The following is a 27670-nucleotide window of genomic DNA, read 5'->3' as shown; positions in this document are numbered from 1 at the left end:
TTTACACTTTCAGTTTGGCTGAAGAATTACATGCTCTTCTGGAAGTCAGGAAAGTTTCAAACCTCTTCCCTTTTCTTAAATTCTATAGAAAATGTCACCTTTAGAAATTATGTCATTGAACTAAAACAAAGCTGTTTTTCATAGTGCTGGAAATTCTTTTATTTTTGGAGACACAATATTTTCTACCGAACAGCAGTGATACATTATTAACCTATTTTACTTTGAAAATAACTGTCATCACACAGTAAGAAACACAGAATATTTCCCTCTGAGATGTTGTGAAGTACAAACATGAAGTTTCCAAAAGTACCTCAAAGCTGTACTTAAGTGTACTGTAATTACATTACTTGAGTATATGCTTTGTTACCTCCTACTGCTGCACACCAGACACTGTTTATGTTTCACAAACTGCACAGACGTGAAGCCTTAAATGTCTGCAGGATGTTTCAGCATCAGCTACAAACCAGAACCAGGATCCTCTGTCATTTGACACTCCTCTGACAAACGGGGGTGGAAGATGGATGGCCTCAGGCTCCCCCCCTGCAAATATGAAAATGCCTCGCTAGCAGAGCCTCCACAAGTCAGCAGGATGTTGATATTATTCTGCCTGTGACAGGTCCATACAGGGCACTATTCTCATTCTCACACAATATTAAATGCTGACATGGAAACCAGCTGCTGAAAAAGCCCAGAGCCATCAGACTATCTTTAATGTGTCCCTGAAGCATTAGAGTAATTACTAACCTTCATAGCTTTATATAATGCCCAAATTATATGTGATGGAGGTTCAAGTATAAGGAACAAAATTATTTCCTTCAACATAAAATGTAAGATCAACTCACAACGTTCTTTGTTAATTTAAATAATACAAAATATAATAGAATATGTACATGTAACATATGCCTAAAAAGCAAAAATAATCCAGGTACAGCACAGAGTGGACTGTACAGGTAAAACCAGTTAATGCAGGTTTAACTATTTGCATCATCTGAAGATCTATCAGAACATTTCAGGATAAAACCTTTGAATTAATAAATCACAATCCAACTGAGTGAGTGTTTTTTCTTCAGTGGCCTTAAAATAACCACACTGCAGTCAAGACAAATGGTGGATTTTTCTCTATATGCTGCCTACCACTATTTTATTTCTGTCAATGGACAAACAACGTACAAGAAAACAGTCCACAACAGGTGATCCGGATTCAACTCATGTTTATTTTTGAAGCAACAGCAGGCAAACATCACTTTTACTTTAAAAGCGAGCCATGAGGACAAAATCAAATTAATTTACAAACGATTTTATCATGGCAGTGATTCGTATGAAGGTTGACGATTTATCTGTCAAATCCAAAAGCGATAAGAGATAAAAGAGCGAAAACATTTACTTTAGGATGTGAGCGACTCTATGTCAACAACAACCCATATGTGTATTCAGGGACGGAGTCGTCCTTAAAGTGCAAATGAGTAAACATTTCATTTCTATGATCAAAGGTAGTAATTTACCCAGCATGTCCAGCAGAACACGCTCACACACACAGGCGCACACCCTAATTATGCTCTCATAGACACACACACGCAAACACACACACGTACAGCAAGCATCCTGTTCATTAATATCCCTGCAAAACACAAATAACTGTTTCCTGAATAATAGCATGGGAAAAAAAATGAACAGATCACATTAACTTCTGTAGGCAGGATGAAGTGTGGGCTCTTGGGGGGTTGTGTTAACATGCAGCAATTTTTTATCTCAAATTTATTGGGATATTAATGGACACATGAACTCTCTCCCCTCTGTCTGTCTGTGGGGTCTGATGCTGCACTACAGTAAACAGTCAAGCCCGTTTTTAAAAAAAAACACAAATACAAAAAGATGACAACTACATGTGAAATAAAAAGACTAGTCAAAAAGAAACTTGCAGTTTATTCATGCCACCACAAAGATTTATGTGCAGACTGTAGCACCACAGAGGGAAGAGAAGATAAAAGCAGAGCTGTTCGCAATGGTTTCGTTTTCGATTCTGTGTCTGCCTTTAAAAACAGAGTGGGCATCCCTCTCTTTGCTTACGGTCTGATTCATAAATAGAATCACTCATGAAACACCAGTGGACGAAATTATCTGGGGCTAGTCCTATTTACTGGGAAAAAAATAGATCCCCTGCTCACCATCTGTGACTGAAGGGGCCTAACGAGACCCGATAGAGGCAGTAATCAGTTCATCAGCGGCTCACGCCCCAAACACTGTGTGCGTCGTCTGCATGTCTGCATGTGTGTACCAGGCGGAGGCCGTCCTCAGTACAGCTGCAGCATCGGTATCTCAGCATGTACTGAAGCATCAGCGCTTGAAATTTAAATTAAAATGGGACTTAGCATGCTTCATTTACTTACCCTAAGTCACCATTTATTTTGAAAATAGTTCCTGAATAAATGCTGTGGCCCAACAGGAGAAAGTGGAAGCATATTTTATGTGAACATAATCTCACTGCAGCTGAGTTCTGACTAAAAATATTTATATCATAGCAAAAAAAAAAAAACCAAACATCAGCTGAAATTAAACTGATCGATTTCTTAAGCAGGGTATTTAGTTACTTTGATTTATTCCGACTTCTCACAGACACAGGGCAGCAGGGGCGAAGTTGTTAGAGAGGCCGGACCAGATATAAATATTTGCCTAGGGAATGTGAATTAGTAACGCTCCCCTGTCCTCAACAGCTACTGCTGAGGTGCCCTTGTGCAAGGCACTTAACCCCCAGCTGCTCCAGTGGATAGTGACAGATAATTGGAAGCTTCAAAGTGTGAGAGCACAAAACTTTAGGAACATAAAGCAGTGAAAAACAGCAAGCGTGTTCAGCTCAGTTCAACTTCTCCCGGACAAATGATGGTGAAATCAATCCATATAAATATATTCTCACTGTCTGTACAAACACAGAAATGTCTGCGTCACACTGCTGGGTTTCAGCAGTCAGAGCATCCAGAGGGAAACACAACACAGTTAGTTATTTTTAAAGTTGTTTTCAGAAACATGTGGGTCAGTGTAAGCATCTTCTGCCACAATGACACCTGCTAACACATGAGGCTAGACTTAGGGTGAAGTGATACAGAGGGATATAAGGGGCTGCCAGGGAAAGCAGCTCTGGGCGATCACCTCCCACAGAAGTGCAGCGGCACATTTTTTGACACATTTTCTTCTCCAAAGCCCCAGGCTTGAAGCTCCAGCCTGTCCTCCTCCTCCTCTCTATCGTCATCCTCCACATCCCCCTCCTCGTACAGACTGGGCTCTTCCACAGAGGTTTCCATGTTTGGGTTGTAGCTACCAAATGCCTGCGCCTCACCGGACTCATAAATGGTGGGGAGGCTGCTGCGTAAGCCAAAGCGCCGCCGCAGGGCCACGAGCAGTGGCTGCGGCACGGTGAAGATATCGACATTGTTGCCCAGGTCGATCCAGGCCAGGCTGGGGAACTTATTAGGATCCTTCACTGTGTCTGTCAGGTCTTTCAGGACGGCCACTGTCAGACGGTTGCCGTTGACAGCTAGTATGGTGAGCTTCGGCAGGCAGCTGAGGTGAGGCAGCAGCAGCCGTAAGCTCTCGTCCTGCAGCTCGGTGAAGCTCAGGTCCACAGCCGACACCGCGTCACTGCTGCTCTGGAGGTAGAAGGCCACACGGTGGACGTCTCGGCCAGACAGCGGGATGCCAGACAGGTTGACCACATCACCTGACAGTTTCTTCTTCAGGGTGGTCTTCAGACTGTGGCAGAGGAGACAAAACAAAGTTCATTTTGTTTATAAGCTGGATCTCCCAGGGACAAAGTGGCCATCTGTTGCAAGCAGTATCAAAAGTGGGCTAACTCTTCAGTAGTAGACAAACTATCTTTACATAATGATACTGAGGTTATTGATTTATAAGGCTCTATAATGGGGTACTACACTGTCCCACAAGTGCAGGGAAACTGCAAAGTATGCAAAAACAGAAACAACATCCAAAAGTATTTAGTGTAGAGAGTGTAACAATCAATAATGTAAAAAAGAGCATTTGCATTTAAATGTGTCTTGGTCTGAGTCCCTCAAGCAACAAATTCTGTCTCCTGGGCTGAATGTCATCCTCTGAAAGGCGCCAGCTGTTTTCAGTTTCGAGTGTCACTTCTTTCCTGCAAAGCCATCTCCAAGCCAGCGCTAAGTCTCCATGTACAAAACAGCCATCAAAGACAATAAATAAATGAATAAATTATTTGAAATCAGAGTGTAAAAGGCAAAAGCAAACATGTTGCCCAATCTGTCCGGGCCAATTAGAAACAAATGTGTCACCTTGTTTTGAGCTGGGACTGTAGTTACACCCCTGGGATAAGTGTCATTTTGAAAACAGGGATTCAGGAGAGGGAAATGCATCCCCTTCTTTGGATTTTTAAAAATCAGGTCACTTGTGTCTGAAGTACTGTGAGTGACGGGTGAATAAATCACTGGAGCTGATCTGTAAAATTTTATGAAACGAGAGAATTCACAGATTCTGAATCCTGAAAATATCCCTCTAAAATGGACTAATGCACGTCCTTCCCTTAAAGGAGCTATTTGTAGTTTTTTTTATTTTTTATATTGCTACATAGCCAGCGTTAGCATTAACAGCTGTTTACTTACCAGTCTGGAGGAAATATTGCACATTCAGCATCAAACTTTCTCCAGCAGTTGAAAACAACCCTCTTGTTTTGCTACTGTTCCTATCACTTCTCTTTTCTACAGAAGTTAGCATGCTAACCAGCTAGCCCAGTCACTATGTAGCGTCCCGTCTGCCCTGAAGAAGTAGCACTGCTCAGAGGACGTTTATAACCTTTTTGTATTGTAAATGCAACGATTGCTGAAGTTCTTGGCAAGACTGGTCAGTAAACAGCTGTTAATGCTAATGCTAGCTATGTAGCAATGTCAAACCTTACAAATAGCTCATTTAAAAAAAAAAAGTTTCATTATTTGGGAATTATATGCATTTGCTGTCTTGCTGAGAGTTAGATGAGAACTCTCGTGTCTGTGCATTAAATATGAATCTATCACCAGCAGCCAGCTAGCTTAGACAAAGTTGGGCACACAAGCGTCGTAAAATGTCGAATCGTAGTTTTTACACTTTGGTTTGTGTACTTTTTGTACAAGATGGATGCATGTTGATAAATGAGCTTTAGACATGCTGGTGTGCAGATTTTGTTACTGTTGAACAGAACCAGAATATCCGTTTCCCACTGTTAGCCAACAGCAGGCTGCAGCTTCATATTTGATGCACACACATAAGAGTTCTCTTCTAACTCTAAACAAGAAAGCAAATATGCAAAATGTCAAATTTGTCCTTTGAGTTTTGTCAGATAAATGTGATAAATTGGAGATATTGTGTGAGACAGACAGGAAGGTAGAGGGGTAGATGATGGGTGGACAAACACACTGTAGAGGGACAAAACTTGGCGAGAAACAAGAGCAAGAAAGAAAAGTGATCATCTGTTTCAGTCAAATGACTTCAGACAACAGGTGTGAGTTGAATCCATCTTAAGGAAAAGCACTCCTATAACTGTCACGCTTGTCCAGTTGGATCACTGTATCCCTCACTGCCTCTGATAGCACTGGGCATTATGAAACAAAATGTTCTCTCTATACCAGAGCGTAGTCAAATATGCATAAGAGCTATGTAGCAGCTGCATGCATGCATGTCATGCAGTGAAGTGTTAAGACAGAGCCTGCTGCAGTGCATTAGACCCTTTATTTTTACTGGCATTTACACTTGGAAGAAGACAGAGCCAAACAAATGACAATGAGGTGGAAGTGTGGGGGACTTTGTTTAAAAAAGCTGACAAACAGGAGAAAGATGTTCTGTTTAACTGGCCTAAGGTTTATCCTCTCTTTGTCTTAGTCCTGTCTGCCTTTGCTCGTCCCTCTGTTTCCTCAGGCACAGAGAGGATTATCTCTGCATCTCTCTCTGCTCTCTGGTCTGTCTGGGAGCCTCATAAATCGGCTGGCTGTGCTCTTTACATCAGTCACCCTCTCTGCTCGGTTAAGGGAAAGAAAAAGATCTGTAGCACACCGGGGCTGTGATTCGCAAGATTATTGATTCCAGGAGTAGGCTGTAATTCATCTCTCCCAGCTCCTTCATATCCTCACTCTCGCTCACTGCCTCTCACTTTCCCTCTCTTTCTATTTCTCTGCCTCTTTTCTTTTTTCTCGTCATTGTAATCTCACTGTCTCTGAAGCTGAATTGCCTGTATTCACTCTCTTTTTTGAATGGCTCACTTGAAAGGTTATGGAATTAAAATTCTCCTCTGGCCACCAGGCTCCAATAATTCTGCACAAATTAAAATATCAAGATCAGTTTTCATGTGAAAATGCTTCCTGTATTTTTCTTTTAGTTCAGCATCACAGGGCTGAAACAATTTAGGAGTTAATCTGTCAATTATATTTTATTTTAATTGATTAATGATTTTGTCAAATGATTCCTGTACTGTACTGTTTAAGAAATCACAAAATAAATCCAAGGGGTTTTGAGAGGATTAGCAGTATAGAAAGTATAGTTTATTTGTATGACTGAAATCTTTCTTAAGATTAATCTTTCTATAATCTTCAAGCCCTTAAAAAGCATTGGACACTAAATGTAGATAAATGCTGTGTGTAATGGGGAGTGGCTTGTAAAAATGGTTTTGTTTTGAGGAGTAACAAGCCCAAAGGTCTTGGAACCACAGGTTTAGTCCTTACAATGTCAGAAAATAGTGAAATTATTATCATTTCCATCAGCCTCAGGTGACATCTTCAAATTGCTTGTTTTGTCTGACCAACAGTACAAAACCTAAAGATGTTCAACAAGCAGCAAATCCCAAACTTCCTGAAGCTCAAACCAGTAAAAGTTTGACCTCCTTTGTTTGGCAAATTTCCTAAAACAATTAAGCGATTATTGAACTGATGTTTAATAATTAATTTTCTGTAAATCTGACTAATGGATTCATTGTCTGAATCAAATGTTATTAACTTTAGCTGTAGTTTTTTAAAATGCATCTGCAGCTTCTTGGCATGCTCAACCACTCCTGTGACTTCAGAGGGTTTTTACTGTACCACTGTGTAGCTTATGCACTTTACTGTAATGAAACTGATTATGAGCATTGACTTTTGTTCTCTTGGTCTTATTTATAGGAGGGTTTTCCTGCTTCTGCTGGAGCCCTGTCCTCTTACCTTTGTGCTTATGTTTGTGTAGGAAGAGCTATTCCATGAGACAGAGTTAGGCAGGGCAGGTCCTGCCGCTGTGTGGGTGGTACAGGGGGAGGATGGGCTCTAATGTGCTTTTAATGAGACAGAATAAAGAAGGCTTCAGACTTCCTTCCAAATCTGCTGCCTCCCGGCTCCAACCGTGGGCGCACTTCCACCCACGGGCTGCTCGGCTGGCCGCAGGCCCAAGGGCATAGCTAGAGCTTCTGAAGCCACAGCGTAAACTATAGTCCGTCACCATGAAACGGTAACAACACAAACAACAAAATGTCTCATCTCCCTCCCTCTGATGTGGCTGCCATGCTCGTAGGCACTGGTGCATATCCTCTTGGACCAGCTCAGATGCAAACAACTTCAAAGGATAGTCAACCCGCATAAACATGATTCGAAACAAGAGCGTCCCCTGTACCGGGACTCATTTAAAAGCAAACAACTGAGGCAAATCCATCTATTGACATCCTCAGGAGCAACTGATACAACAGCGCAGGAATCTAATAAGAGCTGGCTCTCATGTGTCAAACTATCGGCTGCTTAAATGTGGGTTCAGGCAGGCTGTCTAATTGCTTTTCATAGCCTGTCTTTCCTCAGGGATGTTGTTAACTTTTACGCACTGAACAAGGGTCCTTGCTGTTCTATAGTTATGTAAACCCCAAAGGTAGGAAATAAAACATCTGGGGTTTGTGATGTTGAAATGGAGTGCAGGCAGAGAGATCGCGCCTCCAGGAAAAGGTCAGAACACAACCTGAGGATGTGTCTTTTAATGAAGCATTTTAGAGACTGAATGTTGAGGGCTATGAAGAATCAGTGATTCAATCTGTATTTAAACTGCAGTGGATGGAGTTCACACTAGATACACCAAACCTACAGTGGCTTGATCTTTCTCGCAGACTGTCAGTGTTGATGCAGAGATTTAGCTGCCCAGCCGTAACTGTAACAACTGCACAGGCAACAAATCTGCTCCAGCAACTTCTTTCTACGCAACATAACGTGTTCTAACATGTTCAAATACAGTAAATCATAATAATGTTTACACACTACACAGTTGTTTGCACTGTTATTTACCACATCTAATATTGTATTGCTTTATCCTTCGGTGCTACACATCCCCAGACGAGCTAAAAGCTTCTCCGTTAAAGGTCATGGCAGACCCATTGATTTCTGTATTCACACTAATTTTCTAAACCATGTCTAGTGCCTCTCATCGCCAGGTTAGACTCCACTCAGTCTAGTTGTCTCTCCTGATGTTACAAAAGTTAAGTGCTCATTATCAGCGTTAGTCTGCGGCTTCAATACTTCAACTAATCAATTTCCACATGAATGCAACCAAACACTCCCTCCACACTGAGCTGGAAAAGAGGTGGAGAGCGGGAGAGGTGAATATTTAAAAAAGGGCTGGGCCTGTGAGTACACTCTCCTGGGTTAAAATACATTGACATTTTTTACAAGGAGAGTCCTACAACCTTTCAATATTCTGCCACCAGGGCGAGAGTTAAAAGCAAATGGCAGGAGAAACTTGTACTCTGCCCACCCACATGGAATACATGTTCCCCTTCATTTAGTCTCATGAATCAGTAATACATCAAGAGACAGGGGGAGTGTTAAAGGTTATATCTTTTTCTTCGTATTCATTTACTGTGGGATTTAATATAACAATGGGCCATGTGTGGCGTGGCAAAACTAACTAACTAACTAACTAACTAACTAACTGACTTACTTACTTACTGTTTTTTCTCCCTGAGCATTCACTCGTGTTTTTGTATGATCACAGAGACTTCCCTGGAGCTACTGGGACACACTCACACACTGTGTAAAGGATTCATAAATTGTAACTGATGGATTAAAGGAATAGTAGAATATTTTGGGAAATATGCTAGCTTAGCTTAGCCTGGCCGTGTCTGAAGAAAATCCACCTAACATCACCTCTAAAGCTCACTTACTAACATATCGCATTTGTTTACTTTGTACAAAAACCTGTACAAACATATTTATCTGCCAGATATGATGTGAGCACATTTTCCAAAATCTGGAACTATTTCTTCAGTGTTTTATAGATGAGTAATAAATAGAAATAAAAAGCAAGTTAAGTTAAATCTCGAAAAAGTATGCCTTATTTCAACCAGTGACTGTCTCAAAGGCATCTTGATAGTAAGAAAATATATATGTCTTAATAGTGCAAAGAGGTGATACACAATATTTCAGCTGAGAGGAGAAACGCTGTAATACAAATTCAGATTTATTTCCTGCTGAGCACGCAGAGAGACACTCGACTCATTTCAGGTGAATTAAATAAAAGCACTTTAGAAACATTGGATGTAGATGCCGTTCCACAGACCCATGGGATCGGTCAGATCAATGTCTGCTTCATCAACGCTTCGGTCTTGACTTGTTTATTCCTCAGATCGATTTGAGCTGTTTTGCCTCCAGGCATCTGTATAATACATGCGCAGTAGTCTGGCTCAGCCGTGGGAGATCCTACGAGGATCTAATGTACAAACTCACGCTTGTAAAGTAAGCTGGTGAAGGACGGCTCCTTTGTTTCTGTGCTTGTATTTTATCTGAACGTGCCTTCAGGCCTGTGACTGTGGGCTACAGCGCTGAACATTTCCTGAACCAGTTTGTTTGACTCAACTCAGTTTTAGCATCAAATATGTGACTCTCATGCCTTAGGACAGTTTGGCTCTTGTTAATGAGAATCCTTTACAGTCTAAGCAAAAAAAAAAATGTAGTTAAATATGCCATTTTCTCAACTATGCAACTGTCACACTGATATTACGGTTCTGTAGAAAATGTACTGGGAAACATGAAAGTGGTGATTGCATATAGTATCCAGTGTCCTCCAGTTTCATGGGGATAATGGCATATTTTCTGGGAAGGGAAAAAATAGCCTCAAAGCTCATTTGGATTTGGATTAAATTTCAGTGAAACATTTAGCGGATGGGGTGATCAAGGCTTCTTCCATTGTATGTCGTCAATGGAGGAGCTCCGGGCTGTGCAGTGTTTTGACATCTCAGATCAGTCACTTGGTTCTTGGAAACTTTTTTTTTTTTTTTTCAAAGTTTGGGGGAAAGTAGCAATGTTGATGTCAACACAGAGTGAAGTGAAAGCAGTGATAGGAACAGCACATGTGCCTTTTAAAAGAAAAAAGGGAATCTATCTTAAAAAGACACAAATCATTAAAAACAGAGGCCAAATCCCCAAAATACTCCAACTTCTAAAAAGTTAAGTCAAATCCCTGAAGATATATATTACCATTACAGATGTGAAGGTGTAGCACATAAAAGGGTCTCTTTAGTGCAGCAACTCTTAATCAGCTATCAGCTACTCCTTCCTCCAACTCTCATGGGCTCTTTGGACATGAATGTGGGAAACATGCTGAGCGGCACGAACAGGAGAGACATTTTTCTTCTACGTAAAATACAACCCACACTAAAGTGAGAGGGAGAGCAACGAAAGGTGGAAAACACGACCTATACAGCGAAGAGAATGAAAGAAAAACACTGTTGTGAATCTCACTCTGCTTCGCCAAAAATAACACAGACAGCCCAACATGGACGTGACACGGATTACTCCTAATAATGTGTGACTTCAGACCGAAGGTAAAAGCACATTTTCGCTGTTGTGCCAATGATTATAAAACCTCCTGGTACAGAATGTACCATAATGCAACTGCGCAGCGTGTAAAATGTGTAATGTAGGCTACTCCACGGGTGAGCTATAAATTCACCCATGATTTGATTTGATGTGACAAACTGGATGCTTAGGAGAAAAGAATACTGCGACAGAACACATAGAAAACAGTTTGCATTACATAACTGTATATCATGGAGGAGTGCGCCTGTGTCTGATATACTATGTCAAAGCACAGTTATGAAACCAGCATTAAAATGCAGGGCTCCGAACACAGGCTGAGGGACTTGATCGTTGGGAGTGATCTGTATCAGCCTTAAAGGATCGAGACCCACAGATCATCACAAGCACAACAGTCTTTGTTTCAGTTACTCTCAAGCAGCAGCAGCCTTATCTCGGATGTAGTTAAAATCCGATCAATGAGAGGTTAAGAGGGGTTAAAGCCCTGGATAAAAACCGAGGAAGTCCGGAAATGCTGTTACTTAAAGCAGCGTAGCTAAAGTTTTTAAATTTCTGTTAAATTAAAAACACCTTCAACTTTGTGTTTACCGATCAACACATTTAATCATTCTAATTATTTCTTTATGGCCCTGTGCCCTGAAGATTGGAGCGATAGATACTGAGTGTCTCTCCCTCCTCCCCCTCATCTTCCAGGATCTCAGTCTGTACCGCGGGAAGCCTTCAATTATTCATGGACGAGGATGGTGGCTGGATCTTTAAGTCTCTATTAAAAGTGGAGGTCAAAAAGAAAGCAGATTGAGCAGACTGAGTGCGGCATGCAGTCAAGTGGAATACCCCATATCCGAGTCTGAAAATATGACCAGAGAAAGCAAAGCCTTTCACAAACCCAACATCTGAGATTGTGCGCTTGAAAACTACGAATTCATATTTTTCACATGTTCATTCCCAGTGTTCCCAGATTTGTTTGCCCTCGCCCTAGGAGTTGACCTTGTAGGTTAGGCAGAGGTCAGATGTGTTGAGTCAGCGCCCGTTCACCTCAGGGGGGTGACATGGAAATAGGTCATACACGTTTTAAAGGCAGATGACACATGGCTCAGTGTACAGCTGTCACATGTACAGTAAATACATCGAAGAAGAATCCTCAAGTTCTTTTTTCCAGATAAGGCAAAGCAGCTGCTTGACAAAGAGCTGGTGTATTCGGATTAAAGGTGACACCTTATTATCATTATTAACATTAACATTATCATTATCATTATTATAATTATTATTATTATGGGGCCATCAGTCGAGGTGAGAACATACAGAACTGGAGGAAATATAGAGTAAGCGGTACACAGAAAGAAAAAAAAAACCCTGGGATAAAACGCCCACTGGTAGAAAATCACCCAAGACATGGTACTATTTTTTTCAAGCAGTCATTTGGACAATGGATCAAAAGACTTCCTGGTTGAATAAGGGTTAAACAAGACTAAAGCCATGCTAGCAGCTCTGTGAGGCTGCAACATGGGCTGGATTGATGCACGGCGAAATGCAAACATCAACAGTGCACATGCTCACAATGACCATGCTAACATGTTACTATTAAGCATGTATAATCTTTGCCATGTTCTTATTTTAGCATGTTAGCATGCTAACACTTTCTAATTAGCACTAAACACAAATTCCAGCTGAGACTGTTTATGATGTAATTAGTTTTGCAGGTATTTAGTCATAAACTAAGATATTGAACACATTAAAGTTTTGATGTGATGAAGACACTAGATGTAAATGATGCAAACAAGAGATTTCATTCTGAAGCACAAAAAGTGAACCTCATAGAGTTAAAGTCAGGGGATCGCCAAAGTCAGTAGGATTCATTGTCTGTCTTTCAACTGATTCAGCTGAAATGAGGTTAACATATGCCATCTTCCTGTGGGTGGAAGAGAAAAACAAAGAAATAAAGATGGATTTTCAGATAGATTTTAAATTAAGTGTGGACATGAACTTGAAAGAGCAGGCAGCAGAATAAACTTAAGTTCACAGGTCACTAACACATTCAATAGTTGAGCACTGCAAAGGTGAGAGGTGTAGTGCCTTGACAATATTGCTGTGGCCCTGGAAGGATCATGTAAGGGAGAAGGGCTCAAATTAACAGCGAGGAAGCGAAGTGGAAGGGATTTCTTTAAAGATTAGAGCAAATTAGCCTGAGCAGAGCAGGGAGAGACTGGAGAGAGAATCCCAGTGAGCACTCCTCTGGTGATTAGCCGGTGAAGAGCCGTCGAGGAAACCAGGGATAGAAATATAGTCATTGAAATGCCGCTGAAAAAGTGGTCATAAGCATCCAGAGTTTCTCACAGACGTCTTAAAAACTTTCACCGCTCAACTGAATGTAGCTTTAGTCAAGATGCCTAGACGGCTTCTTGCTGGCTAATGCTCGCCAGGGTATGATTCAGAAGTGAGAGAATGATGTGAGGTGCCACTAAAAGAAATCCCTTTTTTTTATCCTATGAGCAAAGACAGGGAGAAGGTGGTGATCTTGTTGAGGTGGAAAGGATATTCAAACACCGGTAATAAAGAAGAAAGAGATGGATTTATAAGCACAGTCTGGAAGAGTCATGATGCAGGATAGGGAATGGCCTGTAGGTACAGTATGGAAGAGGCTATTTTAGCCTCATTCTGTATGACAGCATCTGGGATTTGAAATCTGAGCAGCCACAGGAAAACACTGGAAGCAACACAGCATGAATTAAACTAAGGGAAGAAAGTATTTCAAAACCAGAGCTAGGAGAGTTGTGGTAGATGATTTAAACTTGAACAGTGAGCAGAGTCTCTAGTGAAGGATGCTGGGATCTGAAACTTGTTATTGAGTTCAGACCTACAACCTTGGGCTGCAGTTACAACAAATTTCTAGCGCTATTTTGTGTAATTTGTAAGTTTTTTCTGCCGCCGAATGTGGTTTCTTGCTGGGAGCAGGTGGTGGACTTTGTAGCTTGACAAGATCTTCGGCCAACGTTGCATTTGCGGTCATTCAGGCATCAGTATGCTTCAGCTTAACTACTTCACATGAAGGGTTGTGCAAATATGTGTTAAGGCAGAAATGTTTACAGCTGGTTTGAATGGAAAAACATCAAACAGACCGACCGAGTTCAGTTCAAGTACAGAGAGACGTGAACAGCTAATGTTTAACTTATCATTGTTGCAATGAGGATGATAAAGAAGAGACATGATAAAATTGCTGACATGTCCAAATTTCAAGACATGAGGTGAAATAGTTGAATCTTCTTTGAAAACATTTGAAGTACCAAGTACCATGTATAAACTGTGCAAGATTTAGTATGATGTGCTTTCAAACATCTTTGGATGTTAAATGTTACCAGATGATGTTAGTGATGGTGAAATCAGCAGAGCACGAGCATGCAAAGCAGAACGAGGAAAACATTTGTTGTTTTAACCAAACTCTCATAAGTACTTATTTACCACTTTGTTATGAATGCAAACTACTTGGATTTTTTGGCACCAGTTAAAGAACTGTTTGTTACATCTTCAACAGCCCCTTGTTAAGTAACTATTAAGTTTCATATGAACATAAATAAAAGTGATGACATGTCTTTTAGACAGCCTTCGCAGCGGGAGGAAAGGCACTTCAGTCTGAGCAGTGTGAGGTCTGGGTCAAATATCAGGACTCAGACAGACCATCAACGCTCACCCACAGCTGATGACACCTGCCCAAACAGCTGTCACAGCCACGACTCGTTTCACTCTCATCATCATCAGTCGGCACAACCTGTACGACTGAACATTAGCACTTAACTACATCCTGCCGAACAATGTTTTCTATAGTGACTCAAATAAAGCAAAAAGTGCCAGATGCACAGAGATTTCCCTCAGTCCTGTGAAGGTTAAAAACAAACAGAAGACTCAGTCGACTTCTTGAACCACAGTCATTTCTTTAAATGTACTGAAGTCTGTAAAAGCTGCGGTAAGCATCAATTATTGCCTTGCAGTAAAGACAAGCAATGAAACAGCATCTGCAATCGGAGATTAATCTCATCAAAATGTGCTGGAAGGGCAATTTTAGCGTAATAAAAAAAATGAGCTTGATGAATCTGAAATTCAGTACCAATTACAATAACATTAAAAACTCCTCTGGGGACTCAGCAATACTGTACATCTCAGAAACCTGGCACATGCAGCCGCAGAGAAAAAAAATGAAATTGCCTCGATAATATATTAAGTGTGACACACTTGCTTTGCAGTTACAGTGTTATAAAAGCAAAGCAGGCTGGATTATTAAAGCTTGAATTATGATTTATGTGTTATCTCAGGAAGATTTGCAACCAAATGCACACATTTCATGAAACCAATCCAATTTGAGGCACGGTTGGAGAGCAGGCTGCAGCACATTTCTGGATTTATCAAGCAGACTTTTCAATATCACTTCATGGAGAAAATAAGAACGTAAGCATGCAACATAGATTATGCGATGGCTAATGCTTTTCCACTCCTAAATATGAAGAGATCAAATTCTCGATCGATTCGAAGCGAGGCAGGAAAAAGAGGGAAATACACGACTTCTAATCAGCAACCTTGCAGTGATTCCGCCTCCCTCCTTTTTCTCTCTGTCTGACAGAGCGTTTCCCCAGAGCCTCAGCTCAAACTGCAGAACCGCTCTGTGTGGCAACTGTTGAACAAAATGGACTCTCAAAAGAAGGAGAGAAAACCCCCACAGGAAAACAGAAGAGGAAGAAAATCAATGCAAGGAAAGGGATTTTAAAATAGGAGAATTCAAGGAGGTAGGAACAAAAAAAAAAAAAAAAGGACAAGGAAAAAGGAAAAGAGAGAGCAGGAGGATGAGGGAGACTGAGAGAGAGAGAGAAACAGAGGAAGGGAGGATTGGGCTACAATGAAAAGATCAATATCAGAAAAGCATCTGAAACTCAAATTGTCCTTATGTTTCATTTGATCCAAAGACATTTATTTCTGCACGTTTTAGCGAGCACAATAATCATGGAGGCACAATAAACAAAAAAGAGTCTGGTCTGAGTCCCACAGTAAAGGGCTGCTGTCTGGATGGTTGCAGTGGAGGCAGTGAGGGAGACAGGGCTTGTTAATGAGCACACTGGGAGAGTCTGCCTTGTTGTTTTGTTGAGTGTTATTTCGAAACATTGCAACCAAGAGACTTGGGCGGGAAGTTAACTCAAGCTGTCAAAAAATCTTTCAATCTGGGTTAATTGCTCAGGGAGAGGGAGTCTCATGATTATCATTTGAGTTTTTTTTTCTTTTCATTATGTCTCAACAAATATACCTGCGTACATGTTACTTAATTTGAGTTGGAGAGCATTTTTATTTGTTTACGCAGTGTTTTCACAGTTGCTGCAATAAGACTCTTTCTTTTGGTCTTTCTTTATCTCACTTAAGCATAGATAATCAGCCCGTAACGGCCCAAGTTCAAATCTCAGACTGTTTACTCAAGCTACTTATCTTAGTCCCTTGTCTCAGCAGATCATTCTTGGAGACAGTTTGGGAGTACACATTAATGATGAGGGATAATGGCAAAAAAAAACAATCTGCGCTGTTAGAATCTGTAAAAACAAATCACACTGCTCATGGGTGGCGTTTCAGCACGTGTGAGGCTGTTTTTGTCAAGTAGTATCAGGCAGGAAACAGCTTTTGCTGCTGAGAGGCAAGTGTGAAAATGGACGTATCATTAATCCTATAGGTCAGGTCTATGTGCTGTATAAATGCTGTAAAAGCAAAATGCTGAATCTATGGAGAAATGCGCACAGCGCCTATTCAGCCTTAAAATGAGCTGTCAGCACCTCCGTAAATTGGTGATGTCACAACGAAACACCCTCAGCTATGCCACGAGCACAGCCCACCTGGACCCACTGTCTACCCTTTTTTGTTGTTGTTGTTTTAACTTTATTAACAATACTACATCAAGTGGTCATTCTGTCGCTGAGCTAGCAAGCTACAAGACGGAAAAATGTCAATAAAACTGCTCAGTTGTTGAATGTCATGAAGCCGATACGTATATCATTGCACAACTTTCCCACGGACAGTAATTTTAGACCAATGGATAAAGTAAAGTTTTTCTAAAATACCAGAGAATTTTAGTCTGAAATTGATCGTCTGTTCTGCTCATTTCATCGCTGACTGACCACCGTCACTTGCCATTACTGGTAAGTTTTACCAAGCTACAGTAGTAAGCTACAGTCCCTTAACTGTGATTGGCCTGGCCATGTGCCACTCAGAAAAACAGTCAGCCAATCAAAAGAGAGGCTCTGAGACCAACACACAACGCCCTGTTCTTGGCAGAGCTCCAGAGAGAAGCATGAAAGAGGAGATGTAAAATTATTTTGAGATGGTTTTTGGAACTTAAAAGCACATTTATATCTTCTTATGAATTTCAAAACTTCAAATAAAACACCAGAGAAGTGTAAAGTAAAAAGTATATAAAGGAACACGTGAAATTGAGAAAAGTAAAAAGTTTATTAAAAAATAAAATGCACAAAAAGAAATCCATTAAAAGCACACAATTGAGAAGCATAGCCATAATGCATCACTCCACATTTTAATCAATTTGTGTCACCTCAGGATTTTCTAAAACGTCTTTTCTTCCATCAAGTTTCATTTGCAAGTTATTTTCCTTCAAAAAGATTTTCCTCGGGGGCGTGCGGCAACTTATTTCACCATTAATTAACAAATGACGGTGTGGATGAATCAGGCTCAGACCAATAATAACACTAGGGTTGAATTGAGATTGAGTTAAAAAAATATATATATGTTGATGTTAAAATGATCTGCAGCAGCTGCACGATGACGGGAGCAAAGGAGCAGGTCAGGTGATGTTGTTGTAGAGCAACAAAGTCTATACAGGGCAGAGGTTGGTTAATGGATGAGACACCAAAACATTGGCTGTTAACCTAGGAGGCGAATGTTCATTTCCAATGTTTATCACCATAACCACGATTTTTTCCTAACCGTAACCATGCATTTATTATTGTAACCATGACAACAAAGGTCACCTAACTTTAATAGAATATCTCATCCCTTTGTGCCTAACCCTAACTAAACTTGAGGCACTGAGTGTATAAGATAGTCCTAATGTTATCACTGTCCACGAACAGTGCTCCAGTTCCTCATACTGTGCCACTGAAATAACACAGAAAAATGTCTGCATGTGATGGATATTCCTTCCCCGCCACAGCAGCAGGAATAACCTCAGGTCAGCATCAGCAGACTCTGCATTATAACCACTCATACGTAAAACTAATGATGTGCTGAAAAGCAGAGGATGAAATTATTCTGTTGAGTTGGCATTGTGTTATTTTCCACCTCGAAGATAGTGTAAAAAGTACGACACCACATAATATCAGAAAGTCAGACTAAATTCATTTTTTTGTTAATTACCTGGAGTTCTGTTTTTAAAATCTATTTTCCTTTGTTGCACAGGAATCCAGAAAAAAAAGAGTTATTCCCAGAAACAACTTTAACATCACAAGAAAACCCTAAAACCTAAATAATGCATTATCACAAATGTAACCTCAAACTACCGGGGGAAAAATCTTCCCAGAAACAGGCGACGGACTTGTCCCAGACTTCCTCTAAGTCTAGTATTTCAGAGCGACTCTGTGGAGGATTATGATTGGCATTGATGCTTATGGCGAGGATGTGTTTACTGTGGCAGGAACTGTCGATCTGAAGACTGATGGCACAGCAGAGAGGACACACTCACCAGGCCTGAGACTTCCTCCTGGGCACGCTCTGTCTCGTCCACTTGGAGTGAGGGGTCAGGTGGTAAATCAGTTGCCGGCAGATCTTGTTGGTGGACTTGAAGGAGTCAGTCTCCTGCAACACACACACACACACACACACACACACACACACACACACACACACAAGGATGGATGATGAACAGCACAGACAAAGCTAGTTCACATGACAAAAAGCAGAAGTCATTTATAAATGCCGGATCTCTGCTCCCTTTCTTTATTGTTGCAAGCTACTGATGTTCTGATTTTCACTTGGTCACAAAGCGTTTCTTTCTTGTCCTTTCAAAAACAGCTGCTTCAAACATTTCCTGCATCGAAACATTAATTTAGTTTCCCTTTTGCTTCTGTCTTCCTCCGTGTCTCCTCCTCCTCTCTGCCTTCTCTTTCCTCTCTTCCTCCTCCGTCAAAGACTTTAAATGGAATGGGTTGTGCTGAGCAGGCTAAATCTAATTAATGGTACAACACGACAACAAGAAAAAGGCAATGTGGCGAGAGAGAGAGAAAAAAAGAAAGACAGGGGCAATTTACCTTAAGGCGATTAACCATTCCCGCTGCCACTTCTTTTCTTGGGCGATAAACAAACATGCCTCATACTTCAAAACGTTCTGTGCTGCTGTTTCAGCCACTTGGATGACTGAACACGATGTTACAGCAGCGCATACTGATTTGCTGTGTGAAAGTATTATTAGAAAACTGTGGTGTGGAAGAATCAACAAAGTCCCTAAATGTGCAGAACTGCAACTCCGTTAGCATTGATAGAAAAGAGTGCATCGAAACAAAATATGCATTAAATTAACTGTCTGTAACTGATGACCATGAAATTCAAAACACTCATAAATTACGCCCTCAATATGCGCTCGAAGATAAATCTCAGTGTGGTGGAAACTAGTTGCCACAGAAGCTGCCAGGCCTTAAATCCAGCACACTGCCTCTCTACATCCTCGTCACGTCTGACACAGTATCCTGCCACGGGTCACCGGCCAGCCAGGAGAACATCACTGCCAGCGACTCACTCTCCCTCCCGTCCTCCTGGGCTTTCCTGTTTCTTACAGGTGATTATTATCTGAACTTGTTAAGTAAAAACTAGACCAGTGTGACTTTATCTTAAGGCAACCCATCTTTTCCTAAATCAGATAACGGAAGACTTTAGATAACTGTAATGGCCCCTGGGTCTGTGTTTTACAGCTTCTCTCAGCTGCTTGTGTAGCGTTATCACCCTCATACTTGAGTTTGAAATGTAATTTGAATTTTAATATGTCTGATTTGTATGCCACGCTACAAGCGGATGAACTGACTCTCAGTTTGGATAAATCAAAATTTATATCTTAAAGGACCAGTCCTTCATTTTATACATTGGGATCCACTTTCCCATAGGAGTGAATGGGAAGGTGCTCTCTGACCCTGATATGCATAGTTGAAGAGTTTGTCTTAATGATGAAAGGTTCAGGCCTGTTATACTGCTGAGTTTATGAATGTTACTGATACGAACAAACCTTTTACAGCATCAAAAACCATTAATAATTAACATTAGTCTTTACCTGTCAATTGATTTCAGAATGACAACAGATTATAATCCTTTGTTTTGAATAATAGTGCTGCACCGATCTTTTACTTCTGCACTGTACCTTTAGGGACTGTACAAAAATGACTGGCTTGGTGGACGGGGCTGAATCCTTTCACTTTGTAAAAAAAAAAAAAAAAAAAGCAAATCCCTCACAGGGATTATTCATGTTTTCTTTGAACCCTTTTATTGAATTGAAAAAAGAACAACCTGCAACATGTAAAAATAATATAACACTTTTAAATTGGTACAACTTCATTAACAATCATTTACCTTCAACCTTAGTGGAGCTTTTCATGTTCAGAACCAATGTACACGTTAATAAAACACCCATACACAGACAGGACTGTTCTCCTCTCCACATGTCAAAAGGTCAACTTTATGGTGCATGGCACAAATGGAAGTTGTCTTTTTGACGTACTAACTGTTTATACAGCAAAGAAAAGTAAGACTAACCCTACATATAGACAAAACTAAAACTGTCTATATGTAGGGTTCCTCTTCCCTCTTTCTCAACCCCGCTAATAGTTTTGTAAAGGTCCTTCCAGACAGTGAGAGGTGTCTGTAGCCTGGGACTCAACAGACTTCACAGCTCCAGAGGACTCCAGCAGCACCACGTCACCAGTTTGATCCCATTGGCCACCTACCATCTGTCACTGCCCTCAAAGTGCTCTCACTGTTAGTGCCAAAGCCCGGCCGCTCCACAGGCCTCAGTGACCATGGCCCCCAGCCCTGTTGACGTCAGTGTGATGACCACTGGGCAACTGCCTACCTTTGCCAGTAGGAAGCAACCAAAACCAGATCATCTCACACACCTGCAAGTCCACAGCTGGTGCCCATTTACCTCTGTGTGCTGAAAGAGCAGAGGAGCAGCAGGGAAAACACGACCACACAGTGCCAACTGCAGAGTCCAACCCTGACCCCGTACTTCCCTTTGGCCTTACCATTCATCCCTGACCTCTCTACCCCGCTATACCACACGCAGGTGTTCCTCTTTATAGCCGGGAATCAGGAGTAGCTCTCATTCTGATTTTCCACAGAAGATTTAAAAAAAAGAGTGATATGAGAAACTTTACAAAATGATTAAAGAAGGCTGAAAACACCCTCAAATAATCATCCAAAAAAAAAGTCAAATCAGTTGGATTCATATCTTACTTTAATGCAATGAAAAACGTTACTAACTCTTGATATTTAGCATCCCGTCCAAATTGCTACAATCACACAACATCAAAGAAGATACCAATTATGACTGTGGTTAATGATAAATGTTGTTTCTGTTGTCACACATGGATGATGAAAATGAGTAGTGTCCCATTTCACGAAGATTTCTGGGACACAACTTGTTATTCAGTTCATGAATATTATCTACAACGACAAGGCTTCTTGCATGGCAGGACGGCCTCCTGAGCACTAGCGGGACCTATTCTTCACATATATTGCACTTTATTTAGCCAATAATATTTTTCTATATTGTAATTTTACAATTGTTAACACTGTCAACTCTGCACATCTGTCCTGGAGGAATCAAGGCTCTAAAGATAAAGGGTGTTGTACGTTGGACAGATTTGGAGCTATATATATAAAAAAAAAAAAATTTGACTTGACTTTAAATGTTTTGCTGAGCCAATCACGTTTCCACTGTTAAACATGATCCAGTCAAATCTGTGAATAGTAGGTACGGTCCCTTCATAATAAAGGTCAATATGTCTGAAGACTGAACATATTTAGAGACAAGACATGCATAGCAATAGCGATCCATTACGCTAATAGTTAAACAACTAAAATAACATTTTCCATGTTTCCTAACTTCTGTCGTTGTTTTTGAGGGAAGCATACTGACAGTTCATTGTTGTCACAATGGCATGACAACAAACATGACGCATGCACTGAAGCATGGAGAATAAATCTGGACATGTTGCAGCTTCCCTCTGTTCTGTTTTTGTCCCGTTAATGAATGTGGAGTCTGTTGTGTTTGGGACAAAGAGATAGTTTTTTACGACTCCTACCCTCTTTGGACACTGCAGGTCCCGGGCCAGACTCAGCAGCAGCTCATGAGAAATGGGGTCCACCAGGTTGAGAAAGGCTGCGTTCTTGTACAAAATGTCATTGAGCGACGTCCCCTGGAGGCCCAAGTCCTGAGGGAGAGAGAGAGAGAAGAAGAGAGAGGGAAGTGATTTGGCTGGCTCTTCCAAGACCTAACATGCGCTGTATAAATTCAGACATTTTACCACTGGAGTTGTGTGTGAACAGTTGATTAAGGGTGGGAGTGAGAGGGGCATTAAGAGTATTTTTTTTCTTCCAAATATTAGAATTAAATCCTCTAATGAAGAGAATAATCCTGGTTCCTCTCATCACATTTGCTGATTTCACTGATTTCACACAACTCTAAACCGCCTGACGACTACTTTCCTTGCTTCCAGTTAAATGCACTTCCGCTCTCTACCTTCAATCTTCAGAATTCATAAGTAAAAGATGGTGTGATTGTGTGGAACAGTTCAATAAAACCAGGAACCAGGACACATCCCCAGGGGATGATGATATTTGTATCATCTTCAGGCCTTTTCTATTTGCCGTGACAATGTAAATATATGAAGCCGCACCTGAAGATGCGGATTTGAATGCTGACGTGTCATTAACAGCCGGTGCTTGAGACATAACGTTTTCAGACACATCAAATTGCCTCACCAGAATGCTGCATCCGCCGCCACACACACACACACACACACACACACACACACACACACACACACACACACACACACACACACACACACACACACTTTATAACAAACTAGATTAAAGAAGCAACACCAAACAGCAGAGGAGACATGAAACTGAGCAGATGAAACAAAATATTAAGGAGATTAAAGGTTTGGAGCAAGAGGAAAGAAAGTCACATGAATTATTTCTCTTCTAATCCACAACAACTGTTAAAGGATGATTTCCTCTGCTCATGGATGTTGTTATATCACTGACATAACTGCTGCTGCTGTGTAAAAAGAACAGTTGCAGTGGACCATCATCCCCTAGTTTATAGCAATGAGTGTTTTATGTCATGTAAAACTGTACAAGCTGAAGAGTAAATACTGTCCCCTCTATAGGAACTGCAACGCTTTTCAAATAGCAGGCTGGAGGGTGATGCTGTGTAAAACATGCTCTATATGCTCTGACAGCCCTAACACTTCAGGGCACAGTGGAAAACTCCCATCAGCATTTTCTCCTCCTCCAGCTTTTGAGTTGATTTATTACAGCAGAGCGGAGCTGTGGGATTCCCTGATGCGGGGCTATCCTCCAGACCAGCTCTCCCTTCAATAAACCTCATTTAGCGCAGACCGCGGGTACCCACATGTGTCCAAAAATGAGCGCACAGGAGAGAAAATTGAAGATTATTTCGCGACAATGAGGATGATGATGTTTATGTGCGTTAACCATGTTGTGCAGCTGTTGTTGTGCAGCTCTGTGGGCGATTCACAGCTGAAACTAAAATACACACAGAGATCTGATGCCATGGATTAATCTGATTGCTACTCATAAAGGCATGAAATGTTTTCATACTTGTCACCAACAGGATGCCTGTACACATGCCTGCACGACTTCAGATCCCACTACAAATGCCCTTGTGAAAGCTGCATATCTAATCTGATGTCTGCCTCATCACAAAAAGTCTGAATAAAAGCGTTGAGCTCAGAACATCATCCCACACATGCAGTTCATTAGAATCCAATTAAATATACTGCACAGTGCGACAGATCCAGTCCCACAGTTTTCTGCCTCAGTGGAAGAAACATGTCACAGCTGTCGAGTGCTGGACCCTCCAACTCTCACTTTTTTCTTTTTTCTCCCTTGGACTAAGGGATTAAATTCTTATTGAACTGACAAAATTACACAATCCAAGGTATGACGTCAACTGCACGGCTGTCTGTGTGAGAAAACATAAAGCTGTTTTCCTGAAGTTTCAGAGACACAAATGCTCAGCCAGCGGCAACAATGCTTTAGCAGAGGAGGAGGTCAATAGGTCAGCTTAGTCAGATGTAACAGGACAAATGAGGAGTAGTTTCTTCTTCACATCTCCTCTAACACATGACTATGCTAAGCTTGCTCACATCTCCACTAATAGACGCATGTGATCTGTCGCTCAAATCAAGAACCTTCTACACACATTCTACTTTTATCCAGTTTTCAAATCTAAACAAGCCCATATTTTTACTGAAATCTAATTCACCATCTAAAAAGTGAGTTTCTAATGTTCACTATGGCTTTCAAATGAATACTTAACTCCAGTACATGAATTTTCATCAGATATTCATGCAGTAGCTGCAGGTCATCGGCACCTCGTGCCAAACTGCTTGTTCGCTTTCTAGCTGAGAGTTGGATGAGAAGATTGATACCGCTCCCACTTTATGCTAGGCTAAGCTAACCAGCTGCAGGCTGTAGCCTATTTAGTGGACAGACATAAACATAAACATTTAGTTAATTATCAGAATAGTTAACCATGATTAATTTTCTGTTGATCATCTAATCATTGCAGCTGCCTGGCTAGATTTGAACTGGACATGTTGTGGTTATGGGGGCTGCAGCTTAGACCCGTTGGCTACAATGCTGCTCTGTGTCAAATGTGTTAAAATAAACAGCAATAGCTACACTTCTCTTAGTGTTGAAAGTAAAAAAAAATGTAAATTAAACTTCCATAAGTCTTCTGTTTTTTAATCTTTGCCTCAAACATCAACAACTACAGATTAATGGATACTTCAACTTCAACACAATTTGTCTTGAAGTATTTAACATTGAATGAAATAAAGAAATAAAATGTGTATCGTGAACGCTAACCTTAGACTTCATGCAACAAGGTCTTCATGCACAACAGAGAACACTTTAATTAGTGTCTTCCCCATTGCTGCACATTGGTTACTCTGTGTGCATGCTGCAGAGCGTAACTGATATGACTATTTGCTGATTCTTTGTTTACTAATGAATATCTAGAAGATCCCAAACTAATTAACTTAATGGCCCAGAAGGCAGATCTGCAATGGAGATACGGTGTGGAGGTTGGTGTTATTGGTTCCTCTTTGTAATGACTTCCTTTTGGTGAACGAAACATGTTCCAGCATCCATCATCTCGAGGTGATTATCTCCAAATCCATCCGTCCCTGAGAGGAAAAGCCTGCTTTGCTGCTGAGGCACAACAACAGGAGATCTACTGCCAGTTTTTTTTTTTCTTTTCCAGTCTTGAAGTATTATTAGTCAGACACTTGGCTTAGGCCCCAACAACGTACACCAGTAGCAGCACTCTGGCTTCACCTCAGTGAGTGATGGAGAGAGTATTCGTGCTCCGTGAGCAATGTAAATGCAGTGCCATGGAGAAAGCCGCCCGTACTCACGACCAACAAATCTACATGTTGATCTGTAAAATCCTTCTTCCTATAAGACATGACTGACTGCAGGACTGCTTTAATAAATACAGAGACACATTGAAGTCTTACAGGAAGCTATGCATGAGTCATATCGCTCCTGCTTCACACAAATATGAACATATACTTCATAGAAGTTTAAATTCATCCCACACCTACAGCATTACATCCTCAGTTAATGGTTTCAGAGCAGAGATACTTAGAAATCTGTTCAGTTCAGACTTTTTAGACACGCGTTGCGTCCCATCAGCATTGTTTCCTGCTTTAATCTGCACACATCTGTATAATTTATTCTCTGGCACTGTACAGATGGGCAGGGAGTTTTCATGACAGGGGGCCCTCTTGATCAGAACTGCTTTTGTCTGAACTTCAAAACTGTTCGCCTTTGATCAATGCACAGCTACCAGAAGGCAGTGGAAAGCTCAAGCTGAGCTCTAAAAACTATTTCTTTATTCCTCTTCTCTCTAGTTTGGATAAATCTTTGGAAAGTGAGGATTAAACCAGGGAAGGTGTTACAAGTAAGAGATTAAAATAACCTTACCTTAGCTAGGCTATTGTTTGGAGATGAGACAAAGACATGTTTGCACAATGCTGTGCAACAGGGACGGATTAGAGCTATTTAATAATACCACAGTTTGGATAATCTGTGCCTTCACATGTGGATTTGTATATTTGACATTCCCTCTTCAATCCTTCTTCACACAGGAAGCAGGTAACAAACAGATATAGCTGTCCATTCATTTAGGTTATTCACTTAGGATTTTCTTTTAATCCCTGCAGCCTTGTCCCTGAAAAGGCCTCGTTAACAAGAGTCTAGTATATCATTTAAAAATGTGACAATCATTCATTTGAGATCAGAAAGTCTGTCACATTCAAGAATGAAGGCGGGTCTTCTTTTGGATGGTTCTGGTATATTCTCAAAGGCCAGCATGAAATACACTCAGTGCTCTGTGTTGTTTGGAGCTCATTGAATATTCAGAGCATGAACCAGCTCCATGACCATTCCCTTTCAGACAAAACAGGTGGGCAATTTAGACAAGCATCTCAACAAATGAGGCGTTATAAGTGGCACATTTTTCCTCAGGAATATTAAAAGAGTCCAGCGTCTTTGGCATGTCCTTTAGGTATGACAACCACGTTTATGAGAAGTTGCAAAAAAAGTAAATGATTAAAGGATTTTAACTTTAAAAAAAAAATGATTAACATAGTGACACCTGCAGGTGCATGTGTCTGTTAGAAATAGGATTTGCTCCAGTGACTGTGGTCATCATATCTCCAGCTGGGCTTTTACTGCTTCATTCAGTCAGTGGACAGTGGGCTACATGTCAGATTTACTGTAATAAGGACACACCAGTTGGACAAACCTCTGTTGTGTTATTCATCATTTGAAAATAATGGAATGAATGAATGTTGTGGCGAGCTCGAGCATTTTCTGACTTTGGTGAGCACAAAAACTTGCTGTAGTTTCTCAGTGAATTTAAAAATCTACATGTGATTTGCAGATTTAAAAATAAATTATTTCGTGAGAGTAATAAAACTTTTTGCTCACGTGTTTATATGGAGTCAATTATATCACGTCAAGAACAAAGTTTCAAGTGCACTGACAATAAACGGATCCACAATAATGTCAGCCACTTACCTTCCTCAGCAGTTTGAGCACTTCCGCCGCCTGCTCCATCTTCTGCTCCCGGAGAAGCCTCTGGATTTCCCGGATCCACGCCACACGTCTGACATAAGGGCTGTGGTTGTTTTTCCGCAGCATCCCTGGGAGCTTGTCGGACTTGAGCATCAAGGAGGTAAACAACAAGTCTCCGCCGCCTCTGCCGACACTTCTCTCGCTTTCCCCCGGGAGCTCATTTCTCTGCCGCCTTCTCTTGGACAATTTGCTCTCCAAATCGAGACTTCTCTGTCTGGTCAACTTAGAACCCATCACTCCTGAGGGGATGTGTCGGTGGAAGTGGTGGTGGTGGTGGTGAGAGGGATTCTACAACATGCAGCCAAAACATCACACTTAAACTTGCAGCGAGATGTGCCGAAAAACATCTACCCTCACTAAAATAGTGCTGCAAAGTTTCAAGCTTCGTCAGAACTGTGAAGCCTCACCATAATAATGTGTGGCCGCCCGGTATCGCCGTCGTCCCC

At 41.1% G+C, this 27670-nt stretch overlaps 1 protein-coding gene across 1 annotated transcript; it reads right to left on the bottom strand.

The window, feature by feature from the left end:
- Positions 1-1194: 1194 nt before the first annotated feature.
- LOC111234260 (leucine-rich repeat-containing protein 75B-like) lies at positions 1195-27670 on the bottom strand. Its single transcript, XM_022762235.1, has 5 exons — positions 27632-27670; positions 27168-27512; positions 22127-22255; positions 18523-18635; positions 1195-3744 (listed from the first exon to the last, which is right to left on the bottom strand). Exons 1-5 carry the CDS (start codon positions 27632-27634, stop codon positions 3141-3143), a joined length of 1194 nt encoding a protein of 397 aa, XP_022617956.1. The 5' UTR covers positions 27635-27670; the 3' UTR covers positions 1195-3140.

This window comes from Seriola dumerili, unplaced genomic scaffold, assembly GCF_002260705.1.
Source record: "Seriola dumerili isolate Sdu_G_001 unplaced genomic scaffold, Sdu_1.0 BDQW01000442.1, whole genome shotgun sequence".
NCBI lineage: Eukaryota > Metazoa > Chordata > Actinopteri > Carangiformes > Carangidae > Seriola > Seriola dumerili.
The sequence above is the reverse complement of the archived record's forward strand: the minus strand, read 5'-3'. Positions and strand labels throughout refer to the sequence as shown.